We start from the raw sequence: 20818 nt of genomic DNA, 5'->3' as shown, positions 1-20818 counted from the left end.
AAATGACATTGCTTCACTGTAACTTGGAGGTCCTGACATCTTTCTCTTGGTATATTTCAAATTCCAACAGAGAAAGAAACAGAAGAAGTTATTTAGGATATGCCAAGAAAAAAGACCAGACCCTCAAAGTTGTACTGAAACGGTGTTTACCTCTTGTTTTGGTCTCTTTGTGTGACATATTTCATGGGTCAGATTTGTATTAAGAGTTATGTAAGTGGTTGTCTAGTCTTCGCTGGATTTTCGGTTTATTAACCTTTCTCTGAAGTAATACCAATTTTAGAATTACTCAGATGACTGTTTTCAGATTACTTCTGGATAGGATACATCTCTAGTTCATTTAACACACCGATAATACTATTTAGGTTTGGTCTTGTTGGTTTTGTTTTGCTAAACTTGCTTTCCAGAACCAAGTGTAACAACTGGACCCTCAATTTTTTGATGTCCATGTACAGATCTCCCTCAACTTACAACAGGGTTACGTCCTGATAAATCCATCATCAGCTGAAAATATCATAAATTGAAAATGCATTTAATACACATAACCTACAGAATATCATAGCTTAGCCAAGCTACCTTCAAGGTGCTCAGAACACTTACATGAGCCTACAGTTGGGCAAAATCATCTAACACAAAGACTGTTTATAATACAGTGTTGAATGTCTCATGTAATTGATTGAATACTCTACTGCAAGTGGAAAAGAGGTTGGTTGTCGGGGTGCAGAATAGTAGTTGTAAGTGTATTGGTTGGATATTCTCGTGATTGTGTCACTGACTGGGAGCTGCGGCTGCACTGCCAGCATCATAGGAGAGCATCATACTGTAAATCACTAGCCAGGGAAAGATCAAAATTCAAAATTTGAAGTACGATTTCTACTAAACACATACAAATTTTGCATCATCATAAAGTTGGGGAGTTGTAAGTTGGAGACCATCTGTATGTACCATTTGCCATTGATTCGCAGTACCTTATGTTTTTATGTATCATATTAAACCTAAACTTTGGTTCCACACCCAAACTGTAAACCCTAAAGGAAGAAATCATGTCTTTTTCTTTTTTGGTTCCTCAGTACCAGTATTAATAGCTGGTTAAAGTAGATATACAGATTTCTTTTCCAAGACATGAGGTATATACATCCAATATTTTTTTTAAAAAAAACTTTTATTATGGAAAAGTTCAAACACGTGCATCTTCAAGGCACCATCTGGCACTTTCTAAAGTCTGTTTCATGGATGTATAAGATGAAGGTTGGGGAAAGATGTCAGTTAAATTTATGCTTTCTTTTCACTAATAGAAAAAGCAAAATACAGTACACTGTGGGAAAGACACTGTTGTAAGAATTACACAGCAGCCAGAGAGCAGAGAGGCTCCTGACCTCCACGGCCAGCATGATGTAGGCAATGATGAGCTGGGTGTGGGCCCAGGTGAGGGTTCTGTAGAGCAGCCACATCGGCCAGGACCTGATGAACAGATTGGCACGGGTGTGAATCAGGTAGTCAGCTTCTAACATCACAGCCCAGCAGAGGAAACCAAACACCTGTCCCGGATGGAGCCCGTGCCACCAGGCGGAGAAGACGAATGTTTGCATCAAGGGCCAGGTCCTGCCCTGCTGGAAAATTAGGCGTCGGAGCCACCGAGCTGTGCTTTGGTTCCACTTTCTGGTGAACAGAGATATCTTGTGGGTGGTTTCCAGTGTCCAAATGTCCGCATCAGAGATGTACCCCTCCTCACCAGGGCTCTGATCAGACTCAGGTCCAAAGCCCGCTGCGTGGAGGAGGGAGTCATCCAGGATCCAGTGGGAGTAGTAGGTGAGCTTGAAGAGCCCGGCTGAGGACCACATGACAAAGATGCACTGGAGCTGCCGGCAGTCGGTCAGTCCTGCTCCTGTGCCCACTACCCACCGCATGACCACCTTTAGACACTCTAGTCCCAGGATCTGCAGAACCCTCCAGGTCAGAGCCCAGAAAGAGTGTCTGGGATACAAACTGCTGGGCCCTTGAACACGAGCCTGAAATCTCTGGAAGGAACATAGGGGGCCTCCTAGGAGAGCAGGGAAAAAGAGCAAGTAGCTGAAATAGGGCAGTGCCTTGCACAGATGCTCATACAAAGAGCTCTTGCTCCTGATGCCTCCTGATGCTGCCTCTGCTTTCCCCTCACAAATGTCCAAAGAGAGGGATGTGACCCTCTGGGTCAAGAGCATGAGGGAAGAAAGAGTGATGCAGAACCTGAAAGAGATTTTTTTAAATGTAAAAACACTCCACATTTATTTTAACCCCTTCCAGCCCCTCACACAGGACAAACGGCAAATGGGCAGCTGTAAACAATTAAGACCAACCTCAGGGCCTGCAGTACCCCCACAAAGATGCTTGGATGAATTCAGAACCACAGGCTCCTCTGAGCAGGATGGAAAGGTAAATAAAAGGAGAAATGAATCATTAGTCAGAGAGGCAAATAAAAGAATGACAAGGAAGATTAGAGGGAAATAATTGAGTATAATAACTTTAAGAATGGCTTATAAAGATTAGGATCAGGGATCTGGGAGAAATTTGCTGTAGAAGAAACGAAACCTTAGTCGTGAAGAGACTATAGGAAGATTTTGCATATGAACCCATCGCTGACTGTAAGATTCTGCAGGCTTTGGGGTCTGGGCTGAGGAACAGTGAGTCAAGCTAGAGGTTCAGTGTTTGTGCTGAGTCATTAACCAATCACCTGAACTGCTCCTTCTTCACCATCAGAGCACAGAAGACCCTGTTGGCAGGATTATTGTGGAGAAAATTAATGAAAATTACAGTGACACACGCTACCATCAGGAATGCTGTTCTGTGGGGACAAAATGGCACTGTTTCCCAACCACTGCTGTTTCTTTCTGAGTCTGAGGACTTAAGGACAACTCATCTCCTTACTTGACTTATCCTAACAGTAAGCAGAGTAGCCACCAAATGCCACCAACCCCTGTTCACTCACCTTCTGTTAAAGGGTGAATGTGCCCCACCCCAAATTCATACATTGATGTCCTAACCTCCAGTACCTCAGAATGCAACTATATTTGGAGTTGGGGTCTTTAAAGAGGTAATTAAGGTAAAATGAGGCCAGAAGGGTGGGCCTTAATCCAGTATGACTGGTCTCCTTATAAAAAGAGGCTAGGACACAGACACGCACAGAGGGGAGAAGACGGCCACATACAAGCCAAGGAGAGAGGCCTCAGAAGAAGCTGAACCTGCCAGCACCCTGACCTTGGACTTCCAGCCTACAGAGGAAATAAATGTCTGTTATTGAAGCCACCATGTTCCCGGTACTTGGCATGAGATCCAGAACAAACTAACACACCTTCCCACTTCAGCTCTGGCTCAGCCTCCCTCCCGTCCAGCCAGGTCCTGTTCAACTCACTCCTCCAGTCCCATCAGGTGCCGGCTCCTTGCCAAAACTCTAACTCACCACATCACAGTCAGTGCTCCCCACCCCCTACCCACCTGCCATCTTGCCTGCCTTCAGAGAAGCCAGCCCCAATCCTTTGGTGAAAATAGAATCAAGAAAAGGATTCTGGATGTGGGAGGAATGGCATAGTGAGGGAGCTAGAATCAGAGAGCTGACCCTCCTCAACAGGTCCCAGCTCCAGCTCATGGAGCAACTATGGACCCAGGCCAACAGGGATCACAGTGGGAGCCAAGGACAACAAGCCTCGGGATGGCAGAGATACCTGTTTCCCTCCCTCTAATCCTGGTGATCTCACCGACTCAGGAAAACACTTCCCTAGACTGTAATTAGCACCTGATTTTTTTTCCCCTGGATTGGGTGACTTCCCTTTTTCTAGGGGGATGGAACAAACAGTTGAATCTCAATCAAAATAAAACTCTTACACAGCAGGTGCCATGGGAAGGCAGCAAAGGTTTACAGTAGGTTGATACCTTCCCTGTCCTACTAAGAGGGAGGAGAGGCTGCTGACTGTGTGTCTAAACCACCTACGCTGAGGTGTGCGTACTGTGCTTAGTCACCTATAGACTGGCCCTGTAGCCCTGGGACTTCTGGTTCACCCCCTTTCTCGTGGGCACGACAATTACAGCTAATGCCAGACACCATGCTTCGGAGGCAACACATGGTAGTTATTAGGGTGTTAGTCATATAATTACACTTACATTCATAACCTCTAACATAAGAGGCTTGCAGGATAGGTAGTTACCCCTGCAACACACACACACCTTTCATTTCGGAAAGACATTGAGGCTGAGAGAGGTTAACTGACTGGCTCAAGTTCACACTGCTGAGATGTGGAAGAATTCAGATTCAAACTCAACGCCCCGGTCCTCTCCACGACCACCTGGTGCAAGCAGACCCCTGGCGGGCTTGGTGCCAAAGCACAGGAAGGGGCTGCCTTACCTTGTGGAAGGAGCTTCTTGCAGGTAATACTCCGTGTAGTGCAGACCCAGGTGGCACAGAGTCTGCCAGCTCATCTGAAAGAGGAAAGTCCACCTGTGGACGTCCCGGGGGCCGAGCAAACAGATCAGAACCACGGCGCACAGAGCGGGGGTGAAGACCAGCACAGCGAAGGAACCCATGGCAGCCACGGCCAGGGCGCCGCCTCCCACCAGGAGGAAGAGGTACCTGGAAGAGAGCACGGCCCGACCACGAGACTGCCTTACAGAGTGCAACAGGTGAGTCACTCCAGATGGCCACCCATCTGGGGAGCCCAGTGGAGGTGGGCCCCAGCTTACCCCCTAAAGAAGCCACACTGTTGTCCCTGCAAAGTCTTCATTGTCTTCTTCCAAAGAAAAGAGCCAGAGTCAACTTGTAAACAACTTCCTCAGGAGACAAATCTTGATTCCTGCCTCCGGGATGCTGGGCACCCCTCTTTGATGTCTGCCAAGCCCGTGTGGACCCCTGCCCCTAACAATCCTGTGGAGACAGGCCTGGAAAGTTTCCCAGAGGGGCCATCTTAAACACCCGGCCGTGGGCTTGCTGCCCGACCGAAGAGATGTGACTCTCAGGTGGAGGAACTAGGAGGGCTCTCCAGACACCGTCTCATCCACATGAGTCTCCTTTTCCATAGGGTTGCACTGCCCTGGTCCTAAAAAAAGGTGGTGGTGGAAGGAATTCAATGCCTCCCTTTGATAAGCATTTGAAAACTCAATTAGAAAGTTTTTATATCTGCCCATAATCCTCTCTATAGCATTTTAAGATCTCATGACTCAGAGCTTTTTTTAAAACATAAATACCCACATCAGTTAAGTGGTTTGTGGAGGTGCCTCGTGGTGCCTGGCGGATCTGAGGAGGCCCCAGGGACTCCACATTATGAAGACTCAGCTCTCCTTTGCACAGTATACAGAGGTTGGTTTGTTTTTTCCTTTGAATTAATTAATAAATCTGAACAAAGAGGCCAGAACAAATGTGAAACAGGGACTGAGTGATCAGGGACAGGAAAAGTGAACCAAAGAGGATTTTCTCTACGTCACAGGGCGTAGATCACGGCCCCTTGCCCCTGTGACGCACACACCTTTCCAAGAATTTCTTTTTCTTTCCTGAGGGTGATGGTAGGTGCCTCAGTGTGAGGACTCTATTCCACAGGCCCTGGCCATTCCTGAGCTGCTCTTTCAGCCTAGGCCTGGGCTGACTCCTCCCCCACCCACCCCCATGAACACTGTGGTCCAAGTCTTTGTCTCCCTGCCATCGGGAAATAACGGAGAACACTTTTTCCTAACACAGCAGAAGTGAAACCTGAAGCAAAGCTCTTCCTAGAAGCAACTGCCCTGGGGATCTGTAAACATTAAAATGCCTACACATGTGCAATGCAGGATGTGTGGTTTTTTTAAGTACTTATTTTATTCTGGGCATTGTGCTAATAACCCCTTTATAAGAAATATCTTTATTTAATCCTTAAAATAACCCCATGAGGTAGACATTATTCCCCTTTTACAGGTAAACTCAGAGAGAGTTTATTCACACACACAAGGACACTCAAGAGGCAAGGGGCCAGGACTCACCAGGCTGACTCCAGAGCCAGCAACCTTAATCCTACGGGAATTCACTCTTATTTTTGCACTTGTTTTTCTTTATTGTTTGTGATTCTTTCTCAATAGGAAACGTTTCCACAAGGGCCTCCCCTGTCTCCTAAACGAAGGTTAAGTGCTGTCAACTAGTTGTGAACATGTAATAACCTACCACAGTTTAATCAAGCTCAGCCATCCTGATTGTCAGATACAGATAAATTTTACTTAAGATTCTCCAGTGTATAAAAATCCTAGTTTTCAAAAAAGTGAATTATTAGGAGGTAGAACTTTGGCAATGGATTTTTGCTTTACAAAAGGATATTCCATAAAACTCTTTTTAAAAATAGAGACTGTCTCTAATGTATTGAATTTATTAGCTATAAAAAACATCATTTCAATCAAGTTATCAAATCCCTAGTGATAATAGTTATTGGATCCCAGATTGAGATATAGCTAATCTAACAAAGTTTGAGAAATCATACAAAGGCATTTTAAAAATCATAGGTGTATATTTAATAAAATTTAACTTTACTGAAAATGATAGAATTCCATGAAATTAGGACTGTTCAAGAATATCGGGGAGGGGTATAGATGTTGGGGTATAGATGCATCCATTTGGGGAATTCCTTTACCACCTCAACATCCATCTCTCCCTGGTTTACTTTCAGCCTTTTCCTACTTACTGTGAACCTATCAAATTTTGGCTGAGTCAGTGCAGACATGATGTCAATTTTCAGTTCCGATTCACTCTATCAGACATATTTATGATCAAGTAGTCAATAATCAGTGGCAGTGATGATAACTTAAACACAACCAGTGTATTTAATATTTAATATTCACATCTGCATTCCAATCTGAGCTTTTTGACCTACTGTAGTATTCATAGACATAAGAGCAAAACTAGCCATCAAACCTACCTGGCATGAGTGGAAAATGAATCCGTAATGCAGAGGTAATTAAACAGAAGTGCAAAAGGAAAAGCAGCCCCTTGATAAAGTGATACAGGCTGGAGGAAGAATAGCTGAAGCCAATCCATCATGACCTGGAACAGAAGATACTGTCCTTTCCAGAGTACTTAACTGGTGCTTTCCTGTAAGAGTAGCCTCAACCAGGCTCTTTTTGATCTTTTATGTGGTTTAGGAAAGCCTGGGTGAGCAAAACGCAAACAAAAGCCCTGGAGATAAGCAGTAGAAAAGTGGACTTTCCGATAAAGGGAACTCACCATAGAAACCAAAATGCATTTGGAGTTACAGTACTTAACAATGACATGTACGAAAAGCATTGCTTTCAGAAGTTCTGGTTTGGTTTGCAGACTGCAGTGTTTGCCTTTCCAGTCATCTGACTGTCATATTTTTTTCACTAAGTAAGTGAAAAATCTCATTTGCCCACGGTGGACAGTCAACTCACCGGATTGGGGAGGGGGAGCGAGAACATGAAGGGAGGTGGGTTCGAAAAGAGTAAGATTCCTCCTCCCAACCATTTCTCCTGATGCTCCCTATAGTATTTCCTTATGCTCTTTCTTTTTTTTAACAGTACCTGTCACCACCCCCTTATATATCTACTTCTCGATTACTTTACTGACCAGCTCCCTGCTACAACATGAGCTGCAAAGGGAGGAACTCTGTTTTGTTTATGGCTATATTCCCCACACACAGAACACTGCTGGGTACATACGATGTACTCAGTAAGCACTTGTTAAAGTTAAGAAGGTTTTGAGGAAGCAGAAGTGTAGAGAGGAACATTTAAAGAGAATTTTTTCTTTGAGGTCTAGACAAGAAATACAAGAGACCCTGCCTAGAGGCAAGGCAAGAACAAGAGGCCATCTCTCGGCTGGTAGAGGTCTATCTACTGAACCCAGTGCATTGGAACACTGGCCCAGACTAGCCATTCTGCATCTCCGAAGGCACATGCAAGAGCAAGTAGCCTTAAGTAAAGAATGGGAGAGTATAATCTGATTCAAAGCATCTTAAGAGCAAGGATCACCTCCTAGTGACAGACAGCTCTGCACAGAGGAGAAAATCTAAAAGAGAGCCAATATTAGCTGGAGAACTCTGAGCAAATCACTTCACCTCTCTGAGACTGGATGCCTTCATCTTAAAGTTAGATATAGCAATGCCTGTTATTCAGCAGAATTGTTCTGTTGTTTTCAACAGAATTATTATGAAGATTAGATAAAGTAGGGAAAAGCACAGAAGATAAAGCTGGTTGGTTGAATGTAGCTGAAGGTAAAACAACTGAATAATAAAAATGATGAGCATTATTGGGCTACCATTTTATGTTGGACCTGTGCTAAGCACTAGAATGGAAGGTTGAATAAGATACGGCTCTTGCCCTCAAGTAGCTCTGAATTGCCTAGGGAGACAGAAATGGCAACAAATATTTCCATTAAAGAACCATAGGTGCAGTGTAACACGGGCACACTGTTGTGGCTAGATAAAGAAGCAATCATCTGCAGAGGTAGGAACATTTTTAAATGCAAGGGAAGTGGAGAAGTGGGAATGCTTCAATTGACTCTGGGAGGATGTTTCCTAACAGATGGATTGTTTATTCCAGGCCACAGATGTCACAGACCTAGACAAACAGTAGAGGAATTAATGGGGAAGAGGGAACTCCCTAGGCTACAAATAAGTTCAAATCATATTAAACATATTAAAATGCAACCCCCATTAAATATAGTTGTGAGGTACAGAAGAATGGAGTTGCACTTAATTTGTTAGGGAAAAAGCTTACAATTTTTTGTCATTGAATTAAATATTAATTCATACTTGTACCTTTTCTTTTGCATTTTGGAATCAGCACATTTTACTTTCACATCTCAAACATTTTGTAGGTTCCCCGAAAAGCTTATAGGCCCTAGACACTATACCTAATATTGATACAATGGTTCTTATAAGCATGCTGTGATGGTTAATTTTGCGTCAACTCAGGCCCAGTTGTTTGGTCAAACACCAGTCTAAATACTGTAGTGAAGTTTTAGATGAGATTAAGGTTTAGATCAGTAGACTTTGAGTAAAACAGATTACCACCCAAAATGTGGGTGGGCCTCATCCAATCAGTTGAAGGCCTTAACAGCAAAGACAGGTTTTTCCCCCCAGAAAGCAATTCTGCCTCAAGAGTGTAACATAGACACCCTGCCTGAGTTTCCAACCTGCAGATTTTGGATTTAAGACTGCAACATCAACTTTTCCCTGAATTTCCAGCCTGGAGATCTACTTCTACATAATCACATAGGCCAATTCTTTAAAACAAATATGTGTGTGTGTGTGTGTGTGTGTGTGTGTGTGTGTGTGTGTGTGTGTGTGTTTATCTCCCATTGCTTCTGTTTCTCTGGAGAATGCTATTACCCATGCCATGGAAGTCTTTCAAATTAATATAGACAGACATTGCTTGAAAATGAATAGGTGCTTACATACTTAGAGATAACAGAGTGTTCTAAATTCATCTATACATTTAGTCAACTTTTTTTTTGAGTATCAACTATGTGTCAGGTACTGTGGTCACTGCTGAGTAGACACAAAGTCATATGGCCTTATTTTCATGGAACTTGATCTTTATGGGAGATAGTAAAATAAAGTACCACAGGGAATAAGTGCTATCCTTATCCCATGGAGAAAACCAATACTATAGCAAAAGTGACCTGTTTCTGACTTGGTGGTGAGAGAGGGTTTCTCTGAGAATGAGGTCAGTTTCTTGTGCCAACTTAGCTGGGCTAAAGTTCTCAGTTATTCAACCAAACATCAGTCTAGATGAGGTACTGAAAGTATTTTGTAGATGTGATTTAAGTCCATTACCAGCTGATTTTAAGGGAGATTACCCTAAATAATCTGGATGGACTTGATTCAATCAGTTATAAAAGGCCTTAAGGGCAGAGCTGGAGCTTCCCTGAGGAAGAAATTCCACCTGTAGACAGTGACTTCACTCCATGCGTCATTCTATGCATGAGTTTCAGCCTGTCCTCCCAAATTCTCACTTGCCTAGCCGGTCCCCTACTACCACATTAAGCTGATTCCTTGCAAAAAAAACCCCTTAATATATTAACTCCTAGTGGTTCTGTTTCTCTGCTTGAACCCTGACTGATACACTGAGTATGTGACATCTATCTGAGACTTAAAGGGTCAGAAGGGAGCTGGGGTAGGGAGCAGGAGGAAGCTGTTTGGGGCTGAGATTCAGCCTGGCTTCTTGGAGAATGAAAATGTGATTAGAGAAAGAGGAAAAGGAAAATGAAATTAGAGAAGAGAGAAATAGGCAGGGGCTGGATCAAGCCTAGAGACAGGTTACAGAATAGTTTGAGTTTTAAAGTGAATGGGAAGTAAGATAACTGAATTTGGTTTTTAAAGGATGATTTTAGTTACAGGAGAATGGCTTGGATGGTGGCAGAAGGGGAACGGGGGCATGACTTTAGAGGTCAAGTGTGGAAGGGGCAGATACAGGGGAAAGGTGGCGGCTGTAGAGAGGGTGTAGAGTAAACCATACACAGTGTAAGAATGAGAGGTAGGACCAGCAGTACTTGCCAGTGAATTATTATATGGAGAGGCGAGGACTGCCAATGATGACTTGAGTTTCTGGCTTAAGCAACGGGGTGAACGGTGGACTCCTTTATTGAGGCGGAGATCCTAGGACCAACTTGTTGGAATAAAGGGCAGGGGCGTAAATCAAAAGATACGCTCTGGATATTTTAGGTTTGATAAGGCCTTGAGGCATCCAAGTGGACACGTCAAGTAGGCAATCGAATAAACAGGTGTGAAGCTCGGCAAGGAGGACAGAATTAGAGATATTAATCTGAGAAAAACAGCAGGAAGAGGGTACTTAATTTATGAGAATAATGAGCTCACACTGAAAGGGAAAACGGCCCAGGGTTTAGCATCCTTAAGGAGGGAGTAGGGACGAGAAAAGAGACTGAAAATGAACAGTGGGGAATAATGAGGTCATAATGATGTGCACTGGATTGTACTAAACGGCTGTTTTAAATCAGAGTCCATCGACGCCCGGACTGAGCTAAAATCAGCTGGTGGCCAAGAGCCCGCCCACCCAGGCGAAGACGAACCTAGAGCCGAAGCCGGCCCCGCCCACGGCGCCCTCCCACCCGCGAGCAGCCCCAGGCTCCGCCCCCTCCTAATCCTGCCAGGCTCTGCAATCGCTCGTAGAGATCATCGCTTTGCCTAGGCTGTTGTGTCGATCCAATTGGATATAGGGCCCAAGCCATGGCGGAGAAGACTCAGAAAAGGTGCGTCTGCTGTCTGAAAGAACCCTGTTCTCTCCTTTTCTCAGGGGTGGAACCTGTACCTGGTCGCCAGTGGTGGGGACTTAGATGGTGTCTTAACTCGCCCAGCCTGGACGGTTCCTAAGGCCCAGGCCCGGTCTCCATAGAGAGAGGAGGTGGCGGGGTGTGGTAAGGGAGGGCCGGGAAGGTTCTTTTTCTTCATCCCTCCGCCGCCTCGCCCCCCTGCTCCGCAACCCCCCTGCACGGAAGGGGTTTCCAGCGGGGCTGTGAGGGGAGAAGGGCCTCGCCCCCCGCCCGGGACACGGAGAGACTTCTCCCTTCCATTCTGCTGCGGTCACGGCGCTTGGAGCTGCCCTGTGTCCCCAGACACCCGCGTCAGTGCTGGCCACTCCCCAGTCCCTTCCTGCCTGTCGTGTGCCCTGTGTTTGTGTGGACGGACCCACGGTCACTTGTCAGGAAGGGGGCTGCGCCTGACCAGAACTAGTTTCTTTGTAAACGCGCGGGGACAGGCCCTGGGGCTGCTTCTCCAGCACTCTTTCTTGCTGGGCACTGTTGGAAAGGAACGGCTTGGATGGGAGTCACGCTTACGTGAAACTGTTTCCCAAAGCAGCAGTGTTGAGCACCCTCTGCTGACTCTTTTTGAAAAAGAAAACACACAAACCTTGTTTTGGGTGCCGTAAATTAACATTTAGGTTTTTCTTCTATTTAGGCAGGTAACTGTAATCTTTTTCACGAGCTAAAGAGGAACAGATCTGTTGTGAATATTATGCACAGTATACAGTAGTGTGCAGTGGAGATGAAGGTATAGTTGATTGTTATTTTAATATGCTTGGTCTTCGGCAAAGCCTGCCATCTGCCTGCTCTCTGGTGCAGTGGAGTCTATGAGGAGTGTTTGGACCACTGTTGGGCTAGTGTGAATTTAATTATTCCTGCTTCACAGAGAAGTTTGCTGACTGTAACACACACTACCTGGGGCCTCTTCCTTGGGCATAAAACTGAAGACAGGGCACTTGTGAGTCTCCCCTATTCTCGCTTGCCCAGGATAAGTTAAAAGTTAGATAATGCTTTTTTCATTAAAAAAAAGTCATAGTGAGAAGGAGGCCGAGGGAATGGAAAATTCGAATGGGAAATCATGTCTAAAATGAGTTATTTCATAGAGGTTGACTTATCTGGCCAGGGCTTAATAAAATTGTCTATTTAAATGCACAAACCTACTTTACATGGAAAGTATCAAAGAAAAAGCATTTACAGGTGGTGATACATTCAAGGATAGCGTCATTCAGCTGTCACAGGAAAAATAACCAAAATGACAGGATGTTTCCAGGAAATTTGCAGCTAACAGAAAAGAGATGATCGGTGTTAGGTAATGATGCCCTGGGAATGAACTTTGCTTCAAGAAATTTTAAGTCTCTGGGCTTCATTTTCCTCATCTACAAAATGAGAGGTTTGGACCATTTTCTGCTTTCTCTCCGTGTCACTAAAGTTTTTTTTCTTCTCCTACTCAGTAGAAAGCTTATATATTTTCTTTGATTTCAGCAGTCAAGTGACACGTAGTAATACGGGTGGATCATTTTTAAATTTCATTAACTTATGCCTTGTAGAAAGTCAATGCCCATCAAAATGATGGAAACAGACGTAGCTGTGTCTAATCTTGCCAACATTTCTTGAAGACATACCCAGGGATTATTAGTTTTTTGTTTGATAGATATTTTTATTTAGAGCTTTACAATTTATAGAGGAAAATTCATACATATTTTCTCTTTAGTTTTCCATATCAGCAAGGAAGTTGTGATTTAAAAAAAATTTTTTTGGTATTACTTTACATTTGTATTAGGGAATATTTGGGAGGATTCTGGAATATGCATAATGGAGAGATTTGTTAAAGAGTTTGTGTACCCTGCTGACTCTCAGAGCTATATTTCCGGTCTAGAGCTCTCTCATGGCTCCTGATCTGTATTTTCCGCACACTGGGTCTTTCTCCGTGGGAACCTCAAACTGAGTTCATCCAAAATTAACCATACATTTTTCATTTTCTTTTTTATGAACTGATGTTTTTCCAGATCTTCCAAAAGATATGTCAAATGCCTAGTAATATTTTTCCCAAATGCTCATCACATAATCTTTCTGGTTTTTTTTTTTTTTTTTTTTTTTTTTTCCTTGAAGATCTTCCCCTTGAAGTCTTCTATCATCTTTGCTAAGACTGATGCACAGCTGCTGTCCTGATGTTTCCCTCTGTCCTTCTCGCACGCCAGAGCCTCTGTTGGCTTACTTTTATTTCGCTCAGTACATCCTTAACTTCCTAATAAAGAGTGCATAAGAAGTTTTTTGGGTTTTTTTTCAGTCCTTGCAGGTCTAAAAATATCTTTATTTTCCTTTCATACTTGATTGCTAGTTTGGCTGGATAAACTGCTCTAGGTTAAACATACTTCTCTTTCAGTTTTCTGTAGATCATCTGCTGGTCTTCTCATATTCAGTATTGCTGTTGAGGAATCGGATGCCAGTGTAATTATCTTTTCCCATCTGTGTGTGGCTTTTCCCCCTCCTCTGGAAAACTTTTAAGGATGTTTTCTATAGTGTTCAAAATTTTATGATAGTATTATTTGGCATGGGTCTTTTGCATTCACTGAGTCCTTACAAATAGGAATATTTGTAAACTTAAAATTTCTACATTGATTTCTATATTAATATTACCTTGCTGGTGGTTAAATATTTTGAATGTACATTATTTTTCCTCCTTTCTACCAAAATAGTATCATTATATACTGTCCATCTTCTGGCCTTGATTTTTTTGACTTAATGTAGTTTGGAGATTATTCCAAATATTAACATAAAGAATTATTCATTCTTTTTTATGCTGTGTATTAGTTCATAGTATACCATAATTTATTAACCAGTTATCTACTAATGCATATCTAGGTTGTTTTCAGCTTTTTGCTATTTAGAAACAATATTGGTGTTAAGAGTCCAAAGCCTCTTTTCTTCTCAAGCATTTTAAGAAAGCATCACATGGGATTTCCCCACAGTGTATGGTGTGCCACATGAGATGCTATAGTGTATTAAACCTTTTGCCCTCATACAGTTTACTTTTCATTTTTCCATCAGTTTGTTTTAACCTTTTTCTTACTGCAGTGTCAGGATAGCTTCTACAACAATATTATTCAGCCTCACCCATGATGAATGTTACCTTTTCTTCCCACAGTGTGAAGATAGCACCTGGAGCAGTGGTGTGTGTAGAAAGTGAAATCAGGGGTGATGTAACTATAGGTAAGAAAATCGCTTATTAGTGTTGTTTCTCAAGAATTGGTGTGATTTAATTTTCAGTGCTTTACAGTTTCAGTAGGTATTATTTTTTGTTTGTCCTAGTTTGATGTCCTAGTTTTATTCACAGAACAATGTATTTCTCTAATTGTTTAATATTTCTAAAAGAATTTAGTGTGATGGAGTCTGTATATAAACTCCTATCTGATAAACTAACAGGGCCATATAATAAAGTCATTCACATTTCAGAAGATAGCTGTTGTGTACCTGCTGTGTGCCAGGCACTGTGCTAGCACTAGGGACACAACAGTGAACGCAGCAAAGGCACTGCCTTCACAGAGCTTACGAACGTTCTATTAAGAGTGCGAACCATGGGTGGAGTCTGACAGACCTGGGTTAGCATCCTCACTGTTTACCTGCTGGGTTACCTTGGGCGTATCACTTCATCTCTCTAGTCTTCATTTTCCCCATCTGTGTAATTATGTGTACCAGAGTGGGTTCAGTTGCTTGTGGTGGAGGCTTAAACATGCACAGGTTTACTCTCTTATATACAAAGTCTCTGGGTAGGCAAGTCAGGGCTGGTCAGTTGATTATCGGGGAGCTCCAACCTTTCAGGATGTGATGGCTGGAGCACCAAGAGTGATCTTGGATAAAAAAAGGGGAGGAGGTGGAGATAAGGGGTGTACTTCCCAGTAGAGTCAGCTCCCTTTAAATAACCTTCCTGAAAGTTCCACACAACCTTTGCCTTGGGCTTAGTCTCATGGACACATCTAGCTGCAGACAAGGCCAGGAGATACAGTCTGAACTGGGCACATTACTGCCCCCTTATTGGGTTCTGTTACAAGGGGAAAGGGAAGAATGGATATTCAGTGGCATTTGGTAGCTTCTGTCACATGCAGATTAGGAGTGCCTCCCCAGTAGGTTTTTAAATGATTAAATAAGAGGATATTTGTGAAAGTCATTGCCCAGTACATAACACACAGTATGTGCTCAATAAACATTAGCTGATTGCACTGTTAAATAAATCAGGGTAGCCTTCTAGAGGTGAAGTCTAACATTTAAACCAAATGCATTTAACATGTGGCAACTTGCTTGTATGAACATGATTAAATCCCCCAAATGCACATTTTAGCCACCAGTTCTTTTACATATGTTTTCACTGGAAATGGTGCCCTGGTAGCTTTACGAATGTGAACCCATTCTTACTAGCTGCTGCTTGTTACCATAGGAGAACTCTCAGTGAACTAAGTACACTTTCAGAGAGAAAATATGCCTTGTTCTCTTATACTAACAGTATCTTTAAAAGAAACAAAAAACTAATTTTAGTAAATCTAAGCCTCCAGCCAACTTAGGCATCATGTCTTATAAAACCCCTGAAGATTGTTGCCAGTATTATGGAACATCATTAGGAATTTGCCAGATTGGATTTGTTTGTTTTTAACTGACAGAATTTCAAAGTTTAGGAGGTGAACCTGTTTCTTTTCAATGCTATGTTAACTCTTAAACCATATGCAAACTTTCTATGGGGAGAAATTATGACAGCAACATGTTTATCAAAATGCTCTTCAGCATATTTTTATTCTGGTATTTTTATGGTTTTCATTATGGTTTGAGGAATAACATCTAATATTAACTCACAAGATATTCTATAATTAGAAGGAAAGTAAAACTAAAATAATTATATACTTTCCCTCTCATTTCTACTTCTTCCCCATTTTAAACAGTAAGTATTCAATATCTGCTGTGTAGTAAGTACATGGAGGGTATAGATATCTCTATAGTATGAATGTGCACACAAGTGTACATATATGTTTGTGTGTGTGTGTGTGTGTATTTCAGATTTGAAATAACAGGTTCTGTGCTGGCAGAAGCTTTTCTAGAATATTAATAAAGGCTTCATACTGTGAAAAGGAGAGCTAGACCACTGCCTACGACTGGGGCTGGGGGAGTTTCAGAAGGTGGCACTCACTTTCCTGTTCTCCCTCTGTTTTTCATTTCTTTGTGCTCCTCCCTTTTCTTTATTCCTCTCATCTTCCTGCCTTTCCCAAACGTTGAAATTGTGTAAGGAAATGCAGTATTTAAATATACTTTACATACAGTTTTTGACCACCAGCTGATCATGTACACCTCTGATGGTTAAAATATATAATGATTGTTCAACACAGATTTTCAGTGATGAATTATAAGCATAAGAAGTGCTAATAATGGTGTAGCCACTATGGAAAACAGTATGGTGATTCCTTAAAAAACTAAAAATAGAGTTACCATATTATCCAACAATCCTACTCCAGGGTATATATCCAGAGAAAACTCTAATTTCAAAAGATACATGCACCCCAATGTTCTTAGCAGCACTATTTACAATAGCCAAGACATGGAAGCCACCTAAATGTCTGTCAACAGATGAATGGATAAAGAAATTATGGTGTGTATACACACACACACACACACACACACAAACACACACACACAAACACCAGGATACTACTCAGCCATAAAAAAGAAAGATAATGCCATTTGAAGCAACATGGATGGACCTAGACATGATCATACTAAGTGAAGTAAATCAGACCGAGAAAGACAGATGCATCACTTAATATGTGGAATCTAAAAAACAAAATGATACAAATGAACTTATTTACAAAATAGACACTTGCAGACATAGAAAACAAACTTATGGTTACCAAAGGGGAAAGGGGAGGGGAAGAGATAAATTAGGAATTTGGGATTAGCAGATACACATTACTACATATGAAATAGATAAACAAGGTCCTACTGTATAGCACTGGGAACTACATTCAATATCTTGTAATAACCTGTAATGAAAAAGAATATGGAAAGAATATATATATATATATATATGAATCACTATGCTGTACACCAGAAACTAACACAACATTGTAAATCGACTATACTTCAATTAAAAAATTAAAAATTTTAAAAAGTGGTAATTTTTTTAAAAACTAGTGATTTGATGTTTATCATAGAATGAATCTGTTAATATCTGTTGTTTATTTTGGACCCAGTTTTTTAAAGCAAAGAAAATTTTCTCACTTTACAGAAACATCTCAATTTTTAAAATTAAGGAAAAGATTTAGAATCGATATAGTTATCCAGTGTTTTGTGTTCCACAATTCTTAACTCATTTTTGTTGTGTGTGTTTATCTTTAATTTTATATATAAATACAGAAAATTTCCAGAATTAGTCATTTTTGTCATTGTTATATTTAGTATGAAATAATCTCTAATCTTTTAGCTACTGTTACTTCATTTTTCTGATATAATATACCAGATTTAAAAAGCTCCTGGGAGATATAAAGTTAAAGCAGAGCAGAGAGTGGAGATAAGTTATCTGATTAAAACTCATTCTCCCTCCCTACCATGTTTTGTTTTTTGGTTTATGGCTGTTAGTGTTTTTGCTTAATTTACCAGAATAATTGATGTAAGTCTTCTTCTTTTATGGTACAGATATGGAGATTTGAGCACTTAATAAGCTCTGTTTTCTGGGTTAAGGAGCAATAAACTTAAGTGTAGTTTAAAATTAACAGATTTTTCAGGATGTTTTACATAACTTTCCATCCACTAGTCAGTTATACTCTTACCAAATTATTCCATTCTGAAGTATTTGGGGGAAAAAGGTAGTTTTTCTTTTGCTGTATTTCAGTTAGTAGAACTTTAAACCTGATCTTCTGTTTTCCTGGAAAATCAGGTATTTGGTTTATCAGAGAAACTAGTCTGAAGCTTTGAAGCACTGTACTTAACCAGAAACTCTAGGGTTTGTGGCTTTGTTGGAGCCTGACCCCTTTCATTAGAGGCTGCTCGGAAACAGACCTTGGGAAAAATAATAGCTCTCTTGTTAATTATAATTTGGGTAAATAAGGTTTCATAGTATCAAACTGTTCTTAATTAAACTGTCTTGATTCATGGGTCATGCATTATTTCCTGAAAGTCTTGTTTTGACAGCCGAAAAACATTTCAGAAAGGTACCTCGGAGTACAGTCGTGCAGCCCTACTATAGGGTGAAGGCAATCTCCTGGGGTTAGGGCAGGGCTTGGTTGGGACATCGTAATGTGAAGGCAGAACTCATGTCTTCAGTGGAAAAGTTTTGTGATGGAAGCACTTTGTCCCACTTAGTCTTTCTTTCCATTAGAGTTTTCAATATAGATCAAAGGCTTCCCTTTTATTGTGAAATTTTTTAAATTGAGGTAACATTGGTTTATAACATTATATAAGTTTAATATATATAACATTATAAGGAAATCTTTTCCATTAAAGCAGAACAGTGGCTCTAACTTGAGAAATTCATCAAATATAAAGCAGTTCTTACAGGCAGGCACTTCAGCTTATAGGTCAAAGGAATTGTTTTCATTTTCAAAAGAGACCTTGTGGCTTTTGGAACTATTTATTGACATGAAAATGTCCACAGAGGTTGCTTTCTGTGGCAGAGATAGACAGGAAAAATGCCCTTTACTAAATGAGGGAAATGGAAATTTGATGCCAGGAATGTCTTTCTGGCTAGATTGCGTCAAGCCCAGCCAACCATTTACAAAAATAATTCATCAGCCAGTAAGGCAGCTCCAACTCTAGACACATTTATCCAAACAAGGAGATAAGCCAAATTGAGTTTCAGCACATTTGGTAAGAAAATATACAAACCACCCTGCCAGAAAGAGTGCCAAGAAAGTTCACAACAGCCTTTTGAAAAAAACTTTCCATGGTGACGGATTTTTATTTTTAAAGCATTTTAACCTTAAGACCTTTCAACTTGGTTTGAATTCAGACCCACTGTAGGTAAAAGTGCCTCTTGCGTGCAGAAGAGTGTAGAACAACTTGTGCTCTTATTTCAGCACGTGGTCGCTGCCCGGGTCTTGGAATAGTGCTCAGGCTGCCGGGCTCCCATGCGATCTCCAGCTCTGTGCAGACAGGGCATCACTCCCCTGAGTCAGGAGGTTCTTTTTAAGTTCACAACTCTGAGGAGTCACATATACTACAGTTCATGTATATGTACTAACCTCTCTAGTCTCTGCCCCCTCCCAAAAAAATCTGCAAGAGGTTAAGGGGAACTATTCAGTTTATTATCACCCATGACCTTGCTGTTCCTTCACAGCTGGAGTAGATGGTTTCACCTTTAAAGTCATTTCAACCCCAAAACTCCAGGGCTTGTAGTTTGGCAGTGCTGCCTCCAGGTGGGGATGTTGTCTTAAACACAGGTCTCACATAAGCTTTATACCCCAGATTTATATGTCGGATTTATAACCAGTTTTCTAGTTATTTACTAACTAATTTATTAATAATCATTAAAAAATAATAAAACACCTGGCTAAAATAGCTCCAGCATTTTAAAATACTGTGTAAGAAGACATGGAACTGGTATTATTTAATTTTTTTTTAAACTTGTATTCATCTCTTTGGGTTTTTCTTTGTATAATTACCATGTATTATATTATTTTTGAAAGGGAAAAATGAAAATACTGTTTTCAAAGCTACACTTTAGAGGAGCTATTAAAGAAGCACGGGTCCAGTAGTACCTTCGTCTTACTAGTTCATTCTCAGGTAGCTTCTTGCAAGTCTGCTTGTTAAAAGCTGCAGCCTGAGGACCAGCAGAGTGTCCAGTGCCTCTGGCTACTTATCTAGCCGCTGGCAAAGGATCCGCTTTCTGTCACAGCCACGGTGACCTCTTCCTCCTGTCGGGTTTTTAATGCTAGTGTGGAAAATGCCTTTATTAACCTTCTTAACTATCCTACAGTAAGGTGCAGAATTTTCCTCCCTGGTTAAAAGGAGGTATTACCCTGATACTTGAGTAGGGAAGCAAAGCAGTCCCTTTTTTTCTGTTTCTCAGACCACGAGTTACTTTGTTCCCTGTGACAGAGTTTTTAGCTCTTGGTGTCAGACAGTGATGGACCTCGAGTTTTGAAGAACCATGAGCTGGACCCCCCGATCTCCCCACTAACATTATGTTATATAATCCACACTTCAACCTAGTGAGGTAAGCTGTCTTGGATCTCATCATTTTACAGTTGAGAAAACTAAGGCACTTGAGAGATTAAGCACAGAGCCTTTTAAGTGATGAAGACCAGGGCCTAGACTTTCTAGACAGGGGATGAGGTGCTGGCTGGGGCTTTAATTACAAAGAACCTAAAATAGAAAGATCGTGTCTCTTTATCAGAACATTGTGACGTAAAATGTAAATCTGGCACTGTGCAAACTACAGATTTAAAGTGGTTCACACAGCTGGAAGACCTGTCAGAAATTTCTTATTACAGAAGGAATCCCGTGTTTGTTTCAGCATTGTTTTAGCAGCTCCCCCTAAAAGTGGTAACTTCTAAATGCCCATTATTAAGAGATTAGTTAAATAAATTA

The 20818-nt window shown here is 41.5% G+C and overlaps 2 protein-coding genes and 1 long non-coding RNA gene across 4 annotated transcripts in view; 1 reads left to right on the top strand and 2 right to left on the bottom strand.

The window, feature by feature from the left end:
* Nucleotides 1–1197: 1197 nt before the first annotated feature.
* On the bottom strand, nucleotides 1198–11914 carry MBOAT4 (membrane bound O-acyltransferase domain containing 4). Of its 2 annotated transcripts, none has more exons than XM_032468697.1 (3): nucleotides 11263–11914; nucleotides 4373–5060; nucleotides 1198–2223 (listed from the first exon to the last, which is right to left on the bottom strand). In XM_032468697.1, exons 2-3 carry the CDS (start codon nucleotides 4549–4551, stop codon nucleotides 1260–1262), a joined length of 1143 nt encoding a protein of 380 aa, XP_032324588.1. In that variant the 5' UTR covers nucleotides 4552–5060; nucleotides 11263–11914; the 3' UTR covers nucleotides 1198–1259. The 2 variants fall into 2 exon arrangements, with proteins under 2 accessions (XP_032324588.1, XP_006180504.1); XM_006180442.2 differs by lacking the exon at nucleotides 11263–11914 and adding an exon at nucleotides 6897–7093 and having other exon boundaries at nucleotides 4373–4597.
* DCTN6 (dynactin subunit 6) overlaps nucleotides 11095–20818 on the top strand; it is an 18748-nt gene continuing 9024 nt past the window's right edge. Inside the window, exons 1-2 of the mRNA XM_006180443.3 lie at nucleotides 11095–11203; nucleotides 14400–14464. Coding sequence (XP_006180505.1) covers nucleotides 11181–11203; nucleotides 14400–14464 — 88 coding nt within the window. The 5' untranslated portion in view covers nucleotides 11095–11180. The remainder of the gene's footprint in view (nucleotides 11204–14399; nucleotides 14465–20818) is intronic.
* The window catches only part of LOC116660074, a 19482-nt gene continuing 15122 nt past the window's right edge, over nucleotides 16459–20818 (bottom strand). Inside the window, exon 3 of the long non-coding RNA XR_004315441.1 lies at nucleotides 16459–16469. This is a non-coding gene — a long non-coding RNA (uncharacterized LOC116660074). The remainder of the gene's footprint in view (nucleotides 16470–20818) is intronic.

The sequence above is a fragment of the Camelus ferus genome, chromosome 26, assembly GCF_009834535.1.
Source record: "Camelus ferus isolate YT-003-E chromosome 26, BCGSAC_Cfer_1.0, whole genome shotgun sequence".
In the NCBI taxonomy this organism is placed as follows: domain Eukaryota; kingdom Metazoa; phylum Chordata; class Mammalia; order Artiodactyla; family Camelidae; genus Camelus; species Camelus ferus.
Note: the sequence above shows the minus strand (reverse complement) of the source record. Positions and strands in the feature narration are given on the sequence as shown.

Excerpts from the sequence above, each read along its gene's own strand:
- MBOAT4 (XM_006180442.2), bottom strand. The coding sequence starts at position 7,018 with ATGATGGATTGGCTTCAGCTATTCTTCCTCCAGCCTGTATCACTTTAT. Across the intron at positions 4,598-6,896 it reads TCATTTTCCACTCATGCCAG|GTACCTCTTCCTCCTGGTGG; the intron begins GTAGGTTTGATG and ends GCTCTCTTCCAG. Across the intron at positions 2,224-4,372 it reads CAAGAAGCTCCTTCCACAAG|GTTCTGCATCACTCTTTCTT; the intron begins GTAAGGCAGCCC and ends AATCTCTTTCAG.